Genomic DNA, 20,559 nt, shown 5'->3' with positions numbered 1-20,559 from the left:
AGCAAGTAAAAAGTTTGAATAAATGTAAAATGTTAAAAACAATGAGCTCCAGGTTATTTCACATACATACACCCCTGTAGCACACACTACAGACTTAAATGAAATGTATAAGAAGCACGTTTATATTGTAGTTACAAAATGTCATCTACAGTTTGTTAACTTCAATGAAGATACAATCATTTTTGAGATACTGGCATGTAGGACTGACCTCACTGAGGTCTTCATTGTGAACAAACTGTTGCTTCCCCCATCCTTCAGATATACCACAACTGATAACTCGATTTTCAGCAACACCTGGCATACGATGATCATAGATTACGGTCTGTGAGTAATGTTCACAGTCACTGATTTGATTGAGTAACTTAATCTCAAACCTTCCTCTTAGTGGCCACGCAAGCTTATCATCATGTGGACCCTTCATGAGGTGTAGGAACACTGACAAGTGAGTACCTTCACCATCACCATCACCAGCAGGATAAACTAGCAGGGTCATCTTGTACCCTCTGTTGTGTGAGAAGAATGGCTCACTGCTCCAAACATTATACGTCTCTTTGTTTTCAGCAAAATTTGACATCTTTAAAATCACTGGAGTTATTTGAGTAACAGCTACAACCCTTGTTGCCAAGGTAGTTAAATGACTGTACCACTGTGATGATTCAATGAGCTTATTACAAGAACCAGTGGTATTGATCAGACGATGAACCATTACCTCAAGACTACCAAGTCTAGTTTCTGTGGACACTAGTTTGTCTTCTGTATTAGCCAGTTTAAGTGTCGTCATCAGTAAATGCTCCTCCATTTTTTCTTCCTCGTGATTCTTCTTCCTCTTACGTAACATCCTCTCCTCACACCCCACATTGTGATAATCACACTGGACCATCTCAAGAGGACACTCCTTCCTGTGTGCTTCCATGTCTTCACGAGCAATCTTCTTAGCCATACACTTGTTTGGACAAGACATGGGAAGCTTGGGACACTGCTCCTTGTGTTCTCCAACAATAAACCGGTGCCCCCCTGAAATCTGACACAGTGGACATTTAACAATACGACTGGGACACTCAGTTTCAACATGACTAGGCAAATATCGTCGTTGTAGCATCTTCCCACACTTATTGGAACACTGCACGTCCTCAAACTGACAACCATCACTGTTTCCAAGGTGATTATTGATGTTATTCAGTTCACCCTGCCACTCACAACCTCTCCCCTTGTTTGTACACATCACATGAAGACTCCTAATCTCTCGATCAGCTTGAATGTTGGGAAAGGTGGTTGCCTTTTCATTGCGGCAAATTGGACAAAAACTTGTTGAAGACTTCTTGACCTTGTCTAAACAAGATTTGCAAAAGTTGTGACCACAACACACACTCAGGTAAGTATCTTGGCAGGGATGGATACATATTTTACAGATGTACCGCTCGTGAGGAGTGTTAACAAACTGGTATTCATATCCGCCAATTTTATTGGATGTGACCTTAGATTTCCTCGTCTTCGACATAGCTATAAACTTGTTTGATCGGTCCGCGTGTCGGTAGAGTTGATTCAAAGGCGGGCGATGCCGCGTCTCCTCATTAACACTACAACAGTGTCACCTGCTACATTATAGTCTACATAATTTCTCATTGTTCAAAGTCTTAAAACCTTACTTGACAACCATACGATTCCAACAATCAAGGACCTGAGGACGCCATATATACAGGTTCCGTAACGTGGTTGATCACGTTAATTTCGCAGACACGTGATCGAACACGTTTTTGCTGTATGCAGAACTGTCAGATAGAGAAGGTTGCGTTTCGCGTCTACGATTATAGGCACAGATCGTTGCTTTACAAGTAAGGTTTAGCTATAGTATGCTGAAATCATGAACTTAATATTTGGCACGTTTCAATCCTCAGCCGGAGAACACCTGACTGTGCAGAACTGGTAGAGTATGTCGAGAATCTCGCCCAGTGAAATTGGTGGATATGAGCAAGTATTCGTAGACACACCGCACGAGCGGTATATGTGTAAAATATGTATCCATCCCTGTCAAGATGCGTACTTGAGTGGATGTTGTGGTCATAACATTTGTAAGTCTTGTTTGGGCAATCTGAACAAAGATTTGTCCATGTTGCCACAATGAAGATTTTGTTACTGTTTAATGTCAGTTGTTTACATGTGCAGGCTATTTGACTAGTGATTGGAGGAATGAGTGAAAGTATATGGCATGAGGTCCCGGAACAGCTGATGGAACTCACATACAACAAATATTTGCACAGATATAGCTAGTATATTTACAGGTTACCTGATTTGAAGACACGACTACTGACTCTAACATCTGTCTCTGTTTGGGGTTGAATGGGAGTCGGGACTGACTCCATGGCCCGGGACCAGGTCACACCTCTCCAGGTGGACAGGGTATGAGGTGGGTGGGTTCAACACTGACAGTCAATCCACGGTGAGGTAAGCACTCAAAATTGCCCGCCAAAATTCTAATATTGCGCATGCACTGCAGGGCTTAGATTACGGGTATATGTAAATGCTGTTCCGTGACCTCTCTCCATTAACTCCGGTTAACTCTAGTTAACCTTCATTATAAACAAACAAGCTGACCGAGAGATTAGGAGTCTTCATGTGGTATGTACTAACAAGGAGAAAGGTTGTGAATGGCAGGGTGAACTGAATGACATCAACAATCACCTTCAAAACATTGATGGTTGTCAGTTTGAAGATATGAAGTGTTCCAATGAGTGTGGAAAGATGTTACAGCGACAATATCTGACCAGTCATGTTGAGACTGAGTGTCCAAACCGTCAGGTTGAGTGTCAGTACTGTCACATTTCAGGAGGCAATCAATTTATTGAGGAAGAGCACAAGGAGCAGTGTCCCAAACTTCCCTTACCTTGTCCCAATAGGTACAAAGTTTCTTGTCCTCCATTATCGCATCGTAAATGTGGGAAACGTCGTGCACGTAGTGTTACAAATGCAATTCAATATTTTCCTCGGGATGAGATTGACGCACACAGGAAGGAGTGTCCTCTTGAGATGGTACAGTGCCTAAATGAATGTGAAGAAATGTTGCAGCGAAGATATTTGACTAGGCACCTTCAGAATCTATGTTCACGTCGTAAGGTTGACTGTCAGCACTATCATATTACTGGAGAGCACAAGTTTATTAAAGATGATCATGAGGAGAAGTGTCCCAAACGTCCACTACCGTGTCCCAATAATTGTGAAGTTGAGACCATCCTTCATGAAGACATGGAAGCACACAGGAAGGAGTGTCCTCTTGAGATGGTCCAGTGTGAGTATCACAATGTGGGGTGTGAGGAGAGGATGATGCGTGAGAGGAAGAAGGAACATGAGAAGGAAAAAATGGAGGAACATTTACTGATGACTAAACTTAAGCTGTTTAAAACTGAGGACAAACTGGTTAAAAATGAAGGTATATTAGTGACCACTGAAGCTAAACTTAACAGTCTTGAGGTAATGGTACATCGTTTGATCAATAATACTGGCTCCTCTATTAGGCTGATCGAATCAGCACAATGGTCTAATCATTTATCCACCTTGTCAACTAAAGTTACAGGTGTTACTCAGATATGTACAGTGACAATTAAGATGTCAAAATTTGCTGATCACAAAGAAAGAGATCTTGGTTGGTTTTCTGAGCCATTCTACTCCCACAATAGAGGATATAAAATGAATTTGCAGATTTATGCTGGTGGTCATAGTGATGGTAAAGGTACTCATCTGTCAGTGTTCCTGTACCTTATGAAGGGTCCATATGATGATGAGCTAACATGGCCACTGAGGGGAACATTTGAAGTCAAGTCGCTGAATCAAATGAATGATTGTGACCATTATCTCATGACGCTACGATATGGTGATAATACCCCAGATTCATGTGCTAGTAGACTTAATGATCATGAAAGACAAAGTGGTTGGGGTAGTCGAAAATTCATTTCCAATGAAGTCCTTTGCAAGGTCACCCCCACATGTCAATTCCTCAAAGAAGATTGTATCTTCATCAAGCTGTAGATGTAGTAACTATTGGAACTGGTTCATTGTGTAGGTTTAGTTTTAGGAATACATAGTACCCAGAGCTGTGTTGTACCATTAATTTTTATAGAATTATTTTAAAAGTTGATTTTTAGCTATTTAAAAAGCCAAAATATGATGTTTTTCTAGCTGTTTCACTTCAAATATTTATAGCTAAATAAACCCCATTAATTTAAGCCAGCAGGAAATCTGTTGATAGCTGTCTATGATTGGACACTTTGAAACATTAAGTTCATAAACATGTGTCAATAAGGCTTGATGTACATGTAACACTTATGTACTGTAACAGTTTTTTGTGCTTATGTTGTATGGCTTTGAACTCCAGAAACCTTTAACATGGCAGGTAATTATTAAACCCTGGTCTGAATAAAGTACCTACAAGCCTTTATTTGCTTGTATATATCACAGCAGCTAGGAGTAGGAATGTTTTGATCCTTGGATATAGTTGTTGATACTTGTCCTCAGACTAATAGTAATGACTAAGGCAAGCAAAAGTTGATTCACAGTTTATCGTATATCATAGTCTTATCATGTGATGCTCTGATTATTCACTCATGTGACATACACATTTCAGTACATGACTACTTACTGTAACATCCTTGTATATACAAGCTCTGGATAGATCTAGAACACTTGTTCCTTATGGTCTGTAATAGCAGTGGAGCCAACAGTGACTTTTGTGGACTACTATTTATAAAGTTTGCAATGTTTTCAAATATTACTACATCGTCATTGTTAACTTTAGAGACTGTAGGTAACAAGTGTTGTGGCCTTGAGGATTAGTGGTGGTAGCTTGTTCTTATGATGACTTGAAAAAACACTGATGAAAATGTCAACATGTAAAAAAATTATACAAAATTGAAGACAATGAACCTGTATTGTTTACTTATGACATGGTAAGGCCACGGAAAGTTAATTATATGTTTCTGGTTCCCTTCCTGGTCATTTTATTTTTCTAAATGAATTGTGCAATCACCATACAATATTTTAGATCTTTTGAAAGGGTTTCATGTCATGTCCTGTAAATACTCTTTTCTTATAAAGATGCACTAAATTTACACATTGACTTTGTTTTTCCCCCATGTACTGCTATGTCAAATGTAGTATAGTGCACCACATCAAAAAGTTGTTGTGTAAAAAAAAATAATCAAACCTGGTCACTTGGTCAATTTTGGGGAATTGGTAGGACTAGAAACATTATTAACTTTGCACAGCCTAAGATATGTGCGATTAATAGTCTATTGTCACTTGAAGCATGGCTTCATGTCGTCTATTAATGGCAGCTGCTACAGTGCTCCCCTTCCAGTTAACAGCTTGGTAAATGATAAGATTCCTTGTGGCACAATGCACAGCAGTGACTTTTCGCCAGCTGCTACAATATTATTATATTGTACAAGACACACTGTAAGTAGAATGTTAATTCCAATGTGGATGTAACTGTTAATGTTGTTCATTGTTTGGGTGGAATGTCAAATTTTGTTGTACATGCAGGACTGTATTGCCCTGATTACACCACTTTCAGTACCGTTATAACTTACTGCTCAGTGGACTAAAGAACTAAATGGGATCAAATTTGAAACAATGTTTGTCGTGCTGGCTATTTGGACACGTGCAGTAAAATATACTTGTATTATGAACTCTTGATAATAATTTTGATGTATCCAATGCAACCCAAAGTTGTGTAATTGACCGTAAACACCCCTACAACAGTTACCCTGTATGTGTTGGATTTCATTGCCCCATATTTATACTAGAAGGATATAAGTATATTGCTTAAACAAAGTCTATAGCCTTGCCCTATAGATGCAGGAGTTTATTGCCCTGCATGACAACACTATGCTTCAGTACACGTATACACATATAGTGTAACTTAATTAGTGCTGGAAAACAAATGTTAGCTAATACTCATTCATATTATTTGTCACACTAGCTATTTGTATAATAACCCAAGCAAACACATCCATCTGAATGTTGTGTATACGCCTACACTCCAGCAGTACCTATCAGTTAATTAGGCCTGCGCTATATGTGCAGGATTTCATTGCCTTATATTTACATTATATGTTACTATCAAGAGTAAATAATGGAAGAGAGAGTATCCAACTGCCATATACTGCATCAAAAATGAGCATGTCAAGTAGAGAAGCCATCCTGTAGTGCTTTCAAAGGCAGTGTTGAATGATGTAATAAACACCTTCTAGCTCAGACTGTTTGACTTCAAATCATGCCTGGACACTTCAAACAGTCTGAGCTAGCAGGTGTTTATTACTTCATTCAACACTGCCTTTGAAAGCACTACAGGATGGCTTCTCTACTTGACATGCTCATTTTTGATGCAGTATATGGCAGTTGGATACTCTCTCTTCCATTATTTACTCTTGGTATTATTAATGGTAACAATACTCATTCAATACTGAAACAAAGTCTACTCTATGGACGTATAGTCTCATCTATTTCCAGCACTAGCTCATTACATTATTCTTATTTCTATACAAAGTATTAAAAGTTGGTGTCGAAGAGTTTACACTGCATGAGTGATAAAATAAAATGGCCTACATTCAGAAAAGAAAGTTGCACCAGAGAAAAAAATTACATGAAAAGCATCTTGTAACAGAAAAAAATGATTGTACAAAAAATGTAGCCAGAGTAAAAAGAAAGAAAACATAGCTTGTGTTTATGAACTCCGTACCTTAACCACTAAGGCAATTGTCTAACATTGGAATGCAGACAGACAGCTTTGAAGCTTAATATAGTAGTTTCTGCTTGATCTTGTGTTAAATGACATGATGAGAGTAAGCTGGTCATGTCGCCTAATCTTATGACTTGTGAATTTTGCTAGCCTAGCATCAGGTTAAAATACAGCAATAAAATTTTAATATTGTTACCAATTAATGTGGCATCATCCTTTTTGGAGTGACTTGTCAGTCCGTATAGTATCATAACCAAAAGGCTGATAACTACTGTCAGGAGCTCATAAGGCCCACAAGGTACTACTATCCATGTAGTAAAAAAGTGATATGACTGTCAGCTCCTGGAGGGATAACTTGACACCTTCAGCCTTTTCTTCACTCCATCAAAGATATTAAAGAGGTGCATAAATGTCCCTTTATGTGTGACTCCATCAATACATCTACTTTGGATTATGTATTAGCAAGTGGCTATCCATGCAACCTTTTGTGAGTCAACTTAGTTAGTTTGCTTGACTACACACTTGTCTGTGACCAACCCTACAGAATACAGTATAGCTATGTAGGAATATCTTTCCACAAACTAGCGTATGGAATTCGGAACTACCCTAGTACATCTGCAGGTACAGCCGACCTCCCTTGTTTCCCTACTTTTTCTATGATCCCTAATCAAATTTAAAATTCCTTAATATACTTAAGTATCACATGAAATAACCTCAGGTCAAATTTGATGTATAAAGTTGGAACGTATATATACTGTATGTGTGTGCATAATTTGAAAGAAAAAAAAATACCATTATGTGCACAATTAGGGATTGGTTTTTTCTTTCATCATTTTTGGACTATCACGCTACCAGAAAATTCACATTCAAATTTGTTTGCTTAGAATTTACTAACATAGAGCACATGCTGGTATATTGTTCATGTTTGTGGTGACTGTTGTACAGTGCTCCATTGATTATCTGACTCCCTTGGGACCAAGACATATTCAGATAATCAAAAGTCCATTCACATATTTACAGAGCCCTGTTCAAATACTCTCTAATAGAACATACATCTTAGACAAAATACTCTAATAGAGCAGTCACCTCTATACTGTGAAGTGTTCAGATAATAGAGGGAGAACTGTGATAATGTACTCTAAGGTGGCAAGAAATTATTCACTCCTTAAAATTTATTCATTCATTTGGTGATTGATTGTTATTTGCAAACACTTTTCTCAAGTAAGATACATTACCAACTCATTACTTGCTATTACAAAACACCACATTCTTACAATGTATATGTCTATTACATAATTAATCAAAAAGTTTTGTCTGTCATCATCCTAAAATGTAATTACTATGCATATGTATAGCTAACTTGGAGGAAGATACAATTATCCTTTAGATATTGACATGTTGGAGTTACCTTTTTGATGACCTCAGTGGAAAAAAGCGTTGCCGTTCCCCAACCAACAGCTCTGTTTTCATCAGTAATTCTGCTAGTAGTAGTTTCCTGAGCATGACTGTTATAGGTAACAGTCACAGAATGATGCTCACGATCATCAATCTGGTTCAACAACTTCACTTCAAGTTTTCCCTTGATTGGCCATCTTAGCTCACCATCGTGTGATCCCTTCACAAGATAAAAGTATCCTGACATATAAGTACCTGCAGTACTACTGCGGCTACCAGCAGCCCAAATACACAACACCAACTTATATCCTCTGTTATGGGAGTAGAATTCCTCACTGAACCAACAAAGGTTCCTCTCTCTGTGTTCGGCAAAGTGTGACATCTTCATAGTCACTGGACATATCTGAGTGACTGACACAACCTTTGTTGCCAAGGTGATTAAATGACTGGACCATTGTGTTGATTCAATCAGTATATTAGAAGATCCAGTGGTATTGATCAATCGATGCATCATCACTTCAAGACTGCCAAGTCTAGTTTCTGTAGACACAAGTTTTTCTTCTGCTTTAGCTAGTTTAAGTTTGGTCATCAATAAATGTTCCTCCATTTTCTCTTCCTCGTGATTCCTTTTCCTCTTACGCATCATCCTCTCCTCACACCCCACATTGTGATACTCACACTGGACCATTTCACGAGAACACTCCTTCCTGTGTGCTTCTGTGTCTTCACGAGGGACATTCCCTACTTCACATTTGTTGGGACAGCATTGCAAAACCTTGGGACACTGTTCTTTGTGTTTTCCCTCAATAAACTGATGTCCTCCTGTGATGTGGCAGAACTGACATTTAATAATGCGGAGTGGACACTCATTTTCAACATGACTGGTCAGATATCGTCGTTGTAAAATCTTCCCACACTCATTGAAACATATCTCTTTCTCAAACTGACAACCATCACTGTTGCCAAGGTGATTGTTGATGTCATTCAGTTTACCCTGCCACTCACAACCTCTCTCCCTGTTAGTACACATAATGTGAAGACTTCTAATCTCGTGATCAGCTTGTCTGTTGGGCAATGTAGTGAATGCTACATTTCGGCAAATTGGACATCTGGTGGCTGTCATTTTCATACTGTTCAGACAAGACTTACAAAAGTTGTGACCACAACATCCACTCAAATAAGCATCTTGGCAAGGATGGATGCATATTTTACATATGTACCGCTCGTGTGGTGTGTCCAAAAACTGGTGTTTATATCCACCAATTATGCTATCTCTAATCGTTGACATGTCAGGTCCTCGTTCACATACGCGTAGGGTAGGCTCGCTCAGTGTGCACCGTAGCTGATCATGAATGGCGGCCAGACACTCCTGTAAATTTAAATGCCATAATTCGCCGCGACACTCAGTGTACAAAATATGGCTATATCTTACTTGTACAACTATGAGCCGACCGACAGAGTACACTCTTGACGGGACGACACTAAACGTGTTCGGTCACGTGAGCAAGAAGTGGAGACGACACGTGCACGACTGTGTAAATCGGATGCTCTAGGTCTTGTTTTTGCCCTCTTCCTGCAGGGCCAGTGAGCCGAAGGGAGGCGCATGCCCTCCCCCTCCCTCCCCAAACCAAAAGAAGAAAAACAGAACGAGCCAATTAGTAAATACTCTAATAGAACAGTCACCACGTAACGAAATATGTACAATATCTGTAGGGTCTGCCATGGGACTGCCAGATCCCCTGATATCACTACCTAATACCCTAGCTGGCCATGGTGCACCTCACCCTACCGCCAGATTTAATTTCATTGTTGCTGTTGATACACTGTAGTCACACACGAGTACAGTATTTTCATGCTAAGAGGGTTGACTTATTTTATAGCATGAGATATGTTTCGAGAATCAAATGTAGGAAAATGTAATCACTATAGCTTTTGAAAGCTTTTAGCTGACCTTTATAGCTTACTTTTATTAAGAATTTATAAACTCATGCTTTTATCAATAATGTTTATACTAATGAACTGCTTCATATGCTACTAATGAACTGTTTCAAATATGCCAGCATGATAAAAGGCGATAAGGCTGGAGTGCTATGCCCTGCAGCATAATGCTATATAGCATAATTATTAGGTGGATATATGTGGAGCTCAATTCCATGAAAATAGATTGATACTCCCTAATAGAGAAGTCAGTGGAAACTGCAAACTGCAATAGAGTATTCAAATGCATTGTGCATAGCTCCTTAGATCAATACCCTCTTCACTTTGCAGTGAAGAACTCTAATAAAGCATTCACTGATTGTTCTAAGATAATTCAATCATATAATGAGAACACTGAAGAGCATAATTAGTGAAAAATTTCTGAAAGTACTTTTGAGAAAAAAAAAGAGAATATATACACATATTTGACTGAAACCTAATAGTTACTTCCTGCCTGCTGTGTTGAGTGGATGACAAACTAGTAATCATGCAACTTTGTTGGACAGCTCACCACACAAATCTTCCAAATTAACAATATCTCTAACTGGCACTTTACAATGAATGCATTATGCATGCATGAGGTGGCTGCTGTCTGTAAGTGCAAATCGTATTGATATTAGGCCCCGGCCTACTATGCATTAAGCAATACTCAAAAATTAGGCCTATATATATTATGCATGCACTGAGTTATGCTTTCAAACTCAAAATTATGCTCAAGAAGACAAGAACTGACAGTTTTATTACAGTACATCAGTACTATTTTCTTACTGTTGTACTAGAGTAAGTGACTGCTCTATTAGAGTATATCTTGATTTTATTTGTAACTGCGGGCCTGAAAAACTAGGCATGTGGGCGCAAACTACACTTCATCACATAAAAGAACATGTCTGAGTGCTGGAATAGAGTATCTGCACTCTGTAACTATTATTATAAAGCCAATACCAAGTGCTGAAAGTGCAATGGCATAGTAAGTTTTGTATAAAGTTTGAAAAAGTAGGCAAATTTTAAGTGCCCACATGCCCTATTTTCACAGGCCCGGTCACATTTGATGTTAATAGCCAGTCAAGAATCATGTAGTACATTGTTTTAGTGTTTTTTACTCATTGCACATTTTAATTGAATTTTTGAAAATCTTTTGTATTATGCTGACATAATACTTGATGCCTGACTAAAAAAATATTTAAAATTGTACAAGTATAATTGGGGAATAATTGTGGCAGTGGAAATAAATGCAAATGCTGTGAAAAAAAAACAGAAAATCACCTAATGGTATTCACTACATTGCATTGGCCGGTCATGCAAACTTTGTTAACTGTTTCTGCTATACTATCAGATAATGTAAAGGGTGCCTCTGAATATTGCAACCATTTGCAAATCTTGAAAGGAATATTACAACTTTTAGGTGCCCATGACATTGCATGATGTGACTACTTTGTGATTATTTCAGGATCTCTATGCTGAAACACAACATGACAATTGACAATTCGTCATTGACAATTCGTCATTGACAATTCGTCATTGACAATTCGTCATTGACAATTCGTCATTGACAATTCGTCATTGACAATTGACAATTCTTCATTGTTCACAACATGACAATTCGTCTACGTTGTGCTATGCTACCTGTAATTAATTATAACATAATGAAAGATTCTTGTATCACTGGACCATGACTAGGGATCTCCAGTAAGACAGTATTGGAGACCAAATTTAAAAAATATGTTCCAGAGGGTTGATATTTTACAGGGAAGGTGGGAGAGTGGTTACATACGAACTATATAAAACTATGAGATTGTGATAGTAGCAGCAGAAGAATAATTTAACTGCACATTGATTACATTACAAAATTGAATGATACTTGATTCACTAGTAATGTTGATATACAACTAATTGAAATTAACACAAAGTTTAACATCGAGTGTTTATCTTTCAGCTGTGTTCTATACACTCACTGTTGCTGAATCCTAATTTGATTTCTTTTAACCCTAATTGGCTGGTAATTTGGCTATTATATAGGGGAATTAACAGCCAATTGTATTAGAGTTAAAGAAATCAATTTAGGGTGCAAGGGCATGCAGCAAGAGTGAGTGTATAGAACGCAGCTGAAAGATAAAGGTTCAATGTTAAACTTTTTTTTGTTAATTTCAATTAGTTGTATTTCAACATTCATTCTTGGCTGCTTCAGATATCAGCTATTTCAGTTGCCAGTTACTTTCATAGGGGCACTTGTTTTACAGCCAATGTGTTCTAGCTTAAGTCTATTATGCTCCAAAATCTTCCTATTATTCTTTCTGGCACTTCTTTTTTTATTCTCCTATTATGCTCAAATTTATTCCTGAGTCTACCTATTATTCTCAAATTATTCTCAAATATGTGTGCCAAATTAGTATTTTTGTTAGGGTTTTTAAACAAGTGACTGCTCTATTAGAATTATAGACTCGACGTTGACTGCTCTATTAGAGTAAGTGACTGCTCTATTAGAGTATCTCGATCGTTTTTACCGTTTTTATGCTTGCACTGTTTTGGTGGTAAATCTAAAAGATTTTTACACTACACCACAACAAAACCTTATAATTTTGTACCAATTATTCTTAGAATTCATCCGATTATTCCGGAATATTCCCCAATGCTTTTCAGTACCTATTATTCCCGAAATTATGCCGGCATAATAGACGCATGCGTAATGTGTTCTTAAATGGATCAAAGGTAATTATGCAATAATATAGTTAGTTGTTATATAGTTAGAATTGCCACTGCAGATTATATATCAGCTTTAAGTTACCATTTAACTTTCATGAAGGCCTTTCTCTACAACTGAGCTGTTTCACATTGGGTTACAGATAACTGCATGAAAGCACCTTAATGGCGAAGCTGTTTTTGGAGTGAATTAGTATACACACACCTATGTACTATACATGGAGGCCACAACAAAAAAGTTTACAAAATAGTTAACAAGTAATGTCTATAAAAAGAGGGAAAACTACCTTTTGCTCTAAAACCAGTTGTAGGAGCAGAGTTGGACAGACTAGAAAAACAACAAGTGTTAGAGAAAGTCTCTCACTCAGACTGGGCTACCCCCCCCCCCTTGTGGTTGTCAGGAAGCCAGGTGGCAAAGTTAGATTATGTGGTGACTTCAAAGTCACCCTAAATCCAGCCCTGAAGAATGATGTCTACCCATTCCCACTTCCAGAGGAACTCTTTCAAAAACTGAATGGTGGGCACAAGTTTTCTAAATTAGACCTGGCTGAAGCTTATCTGCAAGTACCATTGGAGGAGGCATCATCAGAACTGACAGTTATTAATACTCACCAAAGCTTATACAGATACAAACGCCTTCCCTTTGGTCTCAGTTGTGCACCTGCCCTGTTCCAGAAACTAATTGAGCAACTTGTGGGTGACATACCAGGTGTGGCTTGCTATTTGGATGACATAGTAGTGACAGGATGTTCTGAACAGGATCATCTGAGCCACCTTAGGCTAGTAATGGAGAAGCTGAACACTGCTGGTCTCCGCCTGAAACTAGAGAAGTGTCATTTCTTTCAAGAGAGTGTAACTTACTTGGGCCATGTCTTAGACAAAGCAGGCATTCAACCACACCCAGATAAGATCAATGCAATTACTGCCATGCCATGTCCACAGAACCAAGGAGAACTCCGATCTTTTCTAGGCATGGTGAACTACTATGATCGATTCATACCAGGGTTAGCAACCAATTGTGCTTGTCTTAATGATCTTTTACAGAAACACAAAAAGTGGCAGTGGTCCAGTGAGCATACCAAGGCAATGGAATCAATTAAGAAATTGTTGACATCAGCTGATGCACTGGCACATTACGACCCATCACTACCTCTCAGTCTTGCGTGTGATGCCAGCCCAGTGGGCATAGGAGCAGTGATTTTTCATACTTACCCTGATGGTAAAGAGAAGCCTGTGGCATATGCGTCACGTAAACTGACATCAGCTGAACAAAACTATTCACAAATCCAAAAGGAAGCCTTGGGAATAGTATTTGGAGTCCAGAAGTTCAGACAGTACTTGCTCGGTCGTAAGTTCCAATTGATTACCGATCATAAACCACTTGTCACTATTTTTCATCCTCAGAAAGGTATCCCAGAGATGACAGCCAGCCGTTTACAGAGATGGGCCATTATCCTCTCAGCCTATGACTACGAAGTTAGGTACCAACCATCTGCCCAGCATGGCAATGCTGATGGGTTGTCTCGCCTGCCATTACAAGAGGTACAGCCTCCACAAGATGACGAAGCAGAAATTGTTTGTGCTCTGGAAGAACAACAGTTTCAGGCACTTCCAATTTGTGAGACTGACGTTAAGGCAGTCACAGCGAGGGACCCAGTGCTATCACAAGTCTACAGTTTTTGTGCTAGAGGATGGCCAACCACTTCACACTCTTTGGACAAAAAGCTAATTCCATTTTTCAACAAACGTTTACAGCTCACAACTCACAATGGTTGTCTACTTTGGGGCCTTCGAGTGGTAATTCCTTCACGATATCAGAGGTCAATCCTAGAATTGTTACATGAGGGCCATCCAGGGATGTCTAGAATGAAGTCACTTGCTCGACTACATGTTTGGTGGCCATCCTTGGACACTGATATTGAGTCCCATGTCAAGTCTTGTGTGAATTGTGCTGAGACAGCTAAAGATCCCACAAAAGTACCATTACACCAATGGGATTTTCCAGCCAAACCATGGCAACGTCTACACATTGATTTTGCGGGGCCATATAGAAACAAGATGTGGATGTTACTGATTGACCCTTACAGTAAGTGGCCAGAAGTACATGTGATGGAATCCACTACGACAGAAACCGTTACTAAACACTTACAGCAGATCTTTGCCACACATGGAATTCCTCACCAGATTGTGTCAGATAATGGTCCCCAGTTCACGGCAGAAAAATTTAAGCAGTTTTGTTTGTCTCGTGGAATTCACCACACAACGACAGCTCCATATCACCCCCGCTCGAATGGCGAGGCTGAAAGACTGGTACAGACTTTTAAACAGAGTCTAGATAAGGCAAATCCGCAAACCACTTCGGAACTGCTGGATTGTGTGACCAACTTCTTAGCTTACTACAGAGCCACCCCACATTCTGTGACAGATCAAACTCCTTCTGAAATGTTAAATAACAGACGGATGCGTACAAGGTTGGATTTGTTACACCCATGCCAGTTGAAGGTTCAGAAATCTCTAGAACTTCAGAAGCAGTCATATGATGCCCATACTCATACTAGACACTTCCTGATTGGTGATCCAGTGTGAATTCGTAATTTCAGACCTGGCAAACGGTGGCTCCCAGGCACAGTCAAAGATAGGAGGGGGAAAGTAATGTATAAAGTTTTGATTGATGGCCAAACAGCAGTTCACTGCCGTCATGCAAATCAACTTCGTACACGACTTGTTTCTTTACCTACAAATGACAGTTCCATATCATCTGACATTCCTAATCATACCTCCCCGACACAGAACAGTGATAATCCTCCTGTGTTGAGACGTTCTTCAAGAATTCGAAAGATCAGAAGGCCATGGAGTCCTTCGAACTAAAAGGGAGGAACTGTAGTATCTGGACACGTGCACGCACCATGATGTAATACATTATGCTGTAATGTATGCGTGCATGTACATATGTAGTTGTAGAGCCTCTGTGTGCTTCAGTTGTTATTGTAGTTGCTAGATTGTAGTTGTGTGTTGTAGTGCTATTATTATTGATTCTAATGATTTAATAATCCCGACACTACAATAACCATCAATATTTCTAATCCTGCTGCTGTTTCTCATATACAAACTTTACTGCTGATCATCATTTTAAAGGTTATCATTAGCACCACCTAGTGTGATTGTTCCATTAGATAGTCTTGATCAATTTAGCGAAAATTCCAGCTATGCTAAACAGATAATTATGTTGATGTAAAATTCAACTTAATTATGATGAACTTTTCCATTGGTTGTTATTTTTTCCGTGTTTGGCTGGTCTTTATTAAGAAGGAATTTTGCATTATTGAAATAATTATAAAAGTCATATATACTTTGATATAATTACATGCACATGCCACTTGGCAATCATCCACTAGCTCACTGTGGAAATTATGGATGTTTCTCATGATTCAGTACTGTATAGATTCTATAGAAGCCATTATGTACTTTCTGTGAATCACATGCACCTATGCGAAGTGGAGAAAGAAATGAAACACAAAGGAAGATAAAGGTAAGTCCATGATGCATGTACTGTAGCTGCTATGGTTGACCAAAAGGCACATCTGGAGCTAAAATGGTGTTAAAGAAATCAAACCTGCATAACTGTAGCCTTAATTAACCATAGTTGAGTTATGCTTGGCTGGAGGCATCAAGAAATAAAACTCCATGCAAGCACATGAATTTGTTGAATGCTCTCCTCGTGATGAAATAAACACTGTTTTACCTTTACATTATTTGCCCCCCCAATACCCCCTCAGCCCCTTGACAGTGTCTCCTAGATCCGTATATGGCATAATAGCATTACAACTCAAGTACAATAATATTATCTCATGCAGTTTTACCATCCAATCATTAATCACCCGAATTACTTAGTTGTTCTGTGTTGCATTGACTCTAGATCATGTTAATATTCTTAATAGTATAGAAAGGTCCACATAACATTACAATATTCAAGACAAGAGCTGTTGCTTAGTCCTGTCAGTACGTATCCAATTAAGTCTGCAATCGATCAGTTCAGGGATTGAGTTGCCCTGTATACAAATGCTGACAGCGATCATTCCATTTCAAAATTAATCTAAAGTAATTGTCATACTGAGATAGGCAAATGGAACAGATCCAGCTGTATAAATTAGTTAAACAGGAAACAGGAGATTGCTAGTACAGGGCATGTTAAAACAGGGTTTATGGACACGTAAAATTTGCCTAGTTTAAAGTTTCACATTCAGTCATGCTATGGTTCTATGGTCATGAAATGATCACCTCCTTGTGAAATATTAAATTGGCACAAGTTATACGGATAGTTTATTCCAGCAGTGAGATATGACCAGTCATGGGATGTAGACTGACTATGCCCACATTCCCAGTGTTCACAGGCCTGGCAACACATTAGGCTGAGGGTCAATTGCCAGATGGTAGACCGAGCTATATAAGCATGCACAGGCCAAATCATCCTGCAACTTAATACAAACTTCATGGGAGCATACAAAGCAACATCATCATCTTATATTTCATAGAGGATGACTTTATTATGCTCTCAGTATGTGTTTACCTGTGTTGGAATGGCTGATTGTTACATTAGAGTAATTTGATCATTTTGTGATATAAAATTTGGTTGGGATCTATTCCACCACCGCTGAAGTTTAGTCAACATCCATTATAGCCTCAGCAACACTTTTCACTTCCCACCATCTCCATTGTAATACTCTAATAGAGCAGTCAAGTACTAATGGAAAAAAAAGCTGTCCAGTAGTCCAGTCCAGTGATTGTATACAACCCGTGCAGCCTTGTCCCCAACAACTGTAGCCTAGCCTTGTCCCCAACAACTGTAGCCTTGTCCCCAACAACTGTAGCCTTGTCCCCAACAACAGCAGCCTAGCCTTGTCCCCAATATGTATAATGGTATGGCTAATGAACATAGATCTGTACAAAAGTGATTTACAATTTAATTTCAAGCATCTGGATGACCAAAAGCTTTAACAACCTCATTGCTATGCAAGTTAAGAAGAGCAATCACACAATTTCATGAACCACACAAACATGCAAATGTTCATTGGCTTGAATCTTTCATGCTTTTAAATTTAACCATTATACTTATTTGCATGTAAATTAAAATCAGCTTATTACAGTGGAAATGTTAATCAGGACACTTAAGAATGATGACTCCTGTGTAATCTGGACACTCATATGATCTGGACACTCATATGATCTGGACAGTCACTCGGCTATGGTCCCAAGTATCTCTTAGCATACAAGCTGACCTGAAAACTCAGATAATAAGGACACTTTTGGTTTGTCCCAAGGTGTCCTTAATACACAGGTTTAACTGTATTCATATATAACACGTTAAATTATGGACAGCACTTCTGGTGCTATAATTATGCATAACTTAATAAGTACAACTACATGGTTACTTATACATTCCAGTTTCAAACATCACCTACATTTACAATTTGCTAACTTGGAGGAAGATACAATCGTCTTTGAGATACTGACATGTGGGAGTAACTTTGTAAAGATTTTCATTGGAAATGAACCTTGGATGTCCCCAACTACTAGCATTACTATCAGTAACTCTACCAGCAACATCATCAGGGATATAATCATCAAAGGTCACAATCTTAGAATAATGCTCACAGTCACTGATTTGGTTCAATAACTTAACCTCGAACCTTCCTCTTAGTGGCCACGCAAGCTTGTCATCATTTGGACCCTTCATGAGATAGAGGAACACTGACAGGTGAGTACCTTCACCATCACCATCACCAGCTGCATCAAACCACATGTCCATCTTGTACCCTCTACTGTGCGAGTAGAATGCCCCAGCAATATCCCTTCTTTTATATTCAGCAAAGTTTGACATCTTCATTATTACTGGACATACCTGAGTGACACCTACAACTGTCATTGCCAAGGTGTTTAAATGACTGGACCATTGTGCTGATTCAATAAGCTTATTGGAGGATCCAGTGGTATTTATCAAATGACAAACCATAACCTCAAGACTACTTAGCCTAGTTTCTGTTTTAGCTAGTTTAAGTTTTGTCATCAATAAATGTTCCTCTATTTTCTCCTCCTCGTGTTTTCTCTTCCTCTTACGCGTCATCCTCTCCTCACACCCCACACTGTGATACTCACACAGGACCATCTCAAGAGGACACTCCTTCCTGTGTGCATCCATGTCTTCACGAGCAATCTTCTTTGTCTTACACTTGTTGGGGCAGGAGATAAGAAGCTTGAGACAGCGCTCCTTGTGTTCTCCTTTGATAAACTGATGCCTACCTGTTACGTGGCATAACTCACATTCAACATTACGACATGGACACTCAGTCTCAACATGACTGGTCAGATATTGTCGTTGTAACATCTTCCCACACTCATTGGAACACTTCACATCCTCAAGCTGACAACCATCACTGCTTCCAAGGTGATTGTTGATGTTATTTAGTTCACCCTGCCACTCACAACCTCTCTTCTTGTTAGTACACATCACGTGAAGACTTCTGATTTCTCGATCAGCTTGTACGTTGGGAAAGGTGGAAAACTTTTCGTTGCGACACACCGGACAAGTGTTAGTCCCGTCTAGACAAGACTTACAAAAGTTGTGACCGCAACATACACTCAGCCTCAGGTAAGCAGCTTGGCAAGGATGGATGCATATATTACAGATATACCTTTCGTGAGGAGTATTGACAAACTGGTGCTCATATCCGCCGATTCCATTGCGTGTGGCCTTCAACATAACTTCAGTGCGCGCGGAAAGCACTGCTGTGACACGTACAACTGACGTATACGTACTGACTGAGAATCCGAGAACGGGACGGGAACGGATAATGAGAACGGGAATGACCAACAGGAAATGCCGCCGGCCTGAAACAGATTGTATTTTACAGCACAATGCTTTTGTTGCAGCACTGCCACAAAAGTTATATGGTCAAAACACTCTAATAGAGCAGTCATGCACTTGCCTGCACTACTCTAATAAAGCAGTCAAGAATGTTATACTACCTTATAAACACACTGTCCTTAACTCTTTATCTGCTGCTAAGACCTCAGTTATCAATGTTCACTCTGCTACATTCAAGAACCATGCATGTCAAGATTTACATCATGCTCATGTTAATCATTGGGAATCAAAATTCGAGACATTAATTGTTTAATTGTTCAAAAATAATTTTTTAGACATTGTCACTCTGGAGCAAGCTTGTCCTTTATGGATGTATGGCCTCCCTGAGAAACAGTTGTCTTTCTTGCTACATGCTGGACCGCTGGTTGTGATACTCTACCAACTCCTATGAACCTGGTTAGATGGAACATCATTACTAGCCCTGAATGTGCTCTTAGGCAAGCTCCCCAGCCCATTATCTTGACTGGATGTCCTGTTGCTTTTGATCAAAGCAGGTATACCTGTAGACACATGGACTCCATCAGAACTTACATGACATTTTAAAACTCTAGCTGACCTTCCAGGATATCTTGCTCCTCCTAGCACTATACATTATAGTCCGTTAAACTGTAAACCAACACAAACATTATTGTATGACTGCTCTATTAGAACATTAAATATAACAAGACTGCTCTATTAAAGTGTCTCCTTTTGTGATCCAACAAAAATGATGTGGTAAAGAAGACCTTAAGAAGCTTAATCTATATGATACTTGACCTTTTTCCATTCCAAAGCTATACATATATATTTACCACTGTAAAAATGTCTCTAAATTAATTCAATTGGGCAGCTAGTCCTT

At 39.0% G+C, this 20,559-nt stretch overlaps 4 protein-coding genes across 5 annotated transcripts; 1 reads left to right on the top strand and 3 right to left on the bottom strand.

The window, feature by feature from the left end:
* LOC136254244 (TNF receptor-associated factor 4-like) lies at positions 1-1,741 on the bottom strand. 2 transcript variants are annotated; one of them, XM_066046908.1, is made up of 2 exons: positions 1,647-1,741; positions 1-1,592 (listed from the first exon to the last, which is right to left on the bottom strand). In XM_066046908.1, the coding sequence occupies exon 2, from the start codon at positions 1,496-1,498 to the stop codon at positions 146-148; it is 1,353 nt and encodes a 450-aa protein (XP_065902980.1). In that variant the 5' UTR covers positions 1,499-1,592; positions 1,647-1,741; the 3' UTR covers positions 1-145. The 2 variants fall into 2 exon arrangements, with proteins under 2 accessions (XP_065902980.1, XP_065902979.1); XM_066046907.1 differs by having other exon boundaries at positions 1-1,595; positions 1,647-1,732.
* LOC136254245 (TNF receptor-associated factor 4-like) lies at positions 1,713-4,090 on the top strand. Its single transcript, XM_066046909.1, has 3 exons — positions 1,713-1,832; positions 1,896-2,442; positions 2,495-4,090. Exon 3 carries the CDS (start codon positions 2,713-2,715, stop codon positions 4,018-4,020), a length of 1,308 nt encoding a protein of 435 aa, XP_065902981.1. The 5' UTR covers positions 1,713-1,832; positions 1,896-2,442; positions 2,495-2,712; the 3' UTR covers positions 4,021-4,090.
* A 3,833-nt stretch (positions 4,091-7,923) lies between these two features.
* LOC136253039 (TNF receptor-associated factor 4-like) lies at positions 7,924-9,646 on the bottom strand. Its single transcript, XM_066045622.1, has 2 exons — positions 9,558-9,646; positions 7,924-9,494 (listed from the first exon to the last, which is right to left on the bottom strand). The coding sequence occupies exon 2, from the start codon at positions 9,411-9,413 to the stop codon at positions 8,070-8,072; it is 1,344 nt and encodes a 447-aa protein (XP_065901694.1). The 5' UTR covers positions 9,414-9,494; positions 9,558-9,646; the 3' UTR covers positions 7,924-8,069.
* An 8,614-nt stretch (positions 9,647-18,260) lies between these two features.
* Positions 18,261-19,556, bottom strand: LOC136252810 (TNF receptor-associated factor 4-like). Its single transcript, XM_066045382.1, has one exon. It carries the CDS (start codon positions 19,554-19,556, stop codon positions 18,261-18,263), a length of 1,296 nt encoding a protein of 431 aa, XP_065901454.1.
* Between the last annotated feature and the right edge of the window lie 1,003 nt (positions 19,557-20,559).

This window comes from Dysidea avara, chromosome 4 (assembly GCF_963678975.1).
Source record: "Dysidea avara chromosome 4, odDysAvar1.4, whole genome shotgun sequence".
NCBI classification, from domain to species: domain Eukaryota; kingdom Metazoa; phylum Porifera; class Demospongiae; order Dictyoceratida; family Dysideidae; genus Dysidea; species Dysidea avara.
This window is presented reverse-complemented; position numbering and strand designations above follow the sequence as displayed.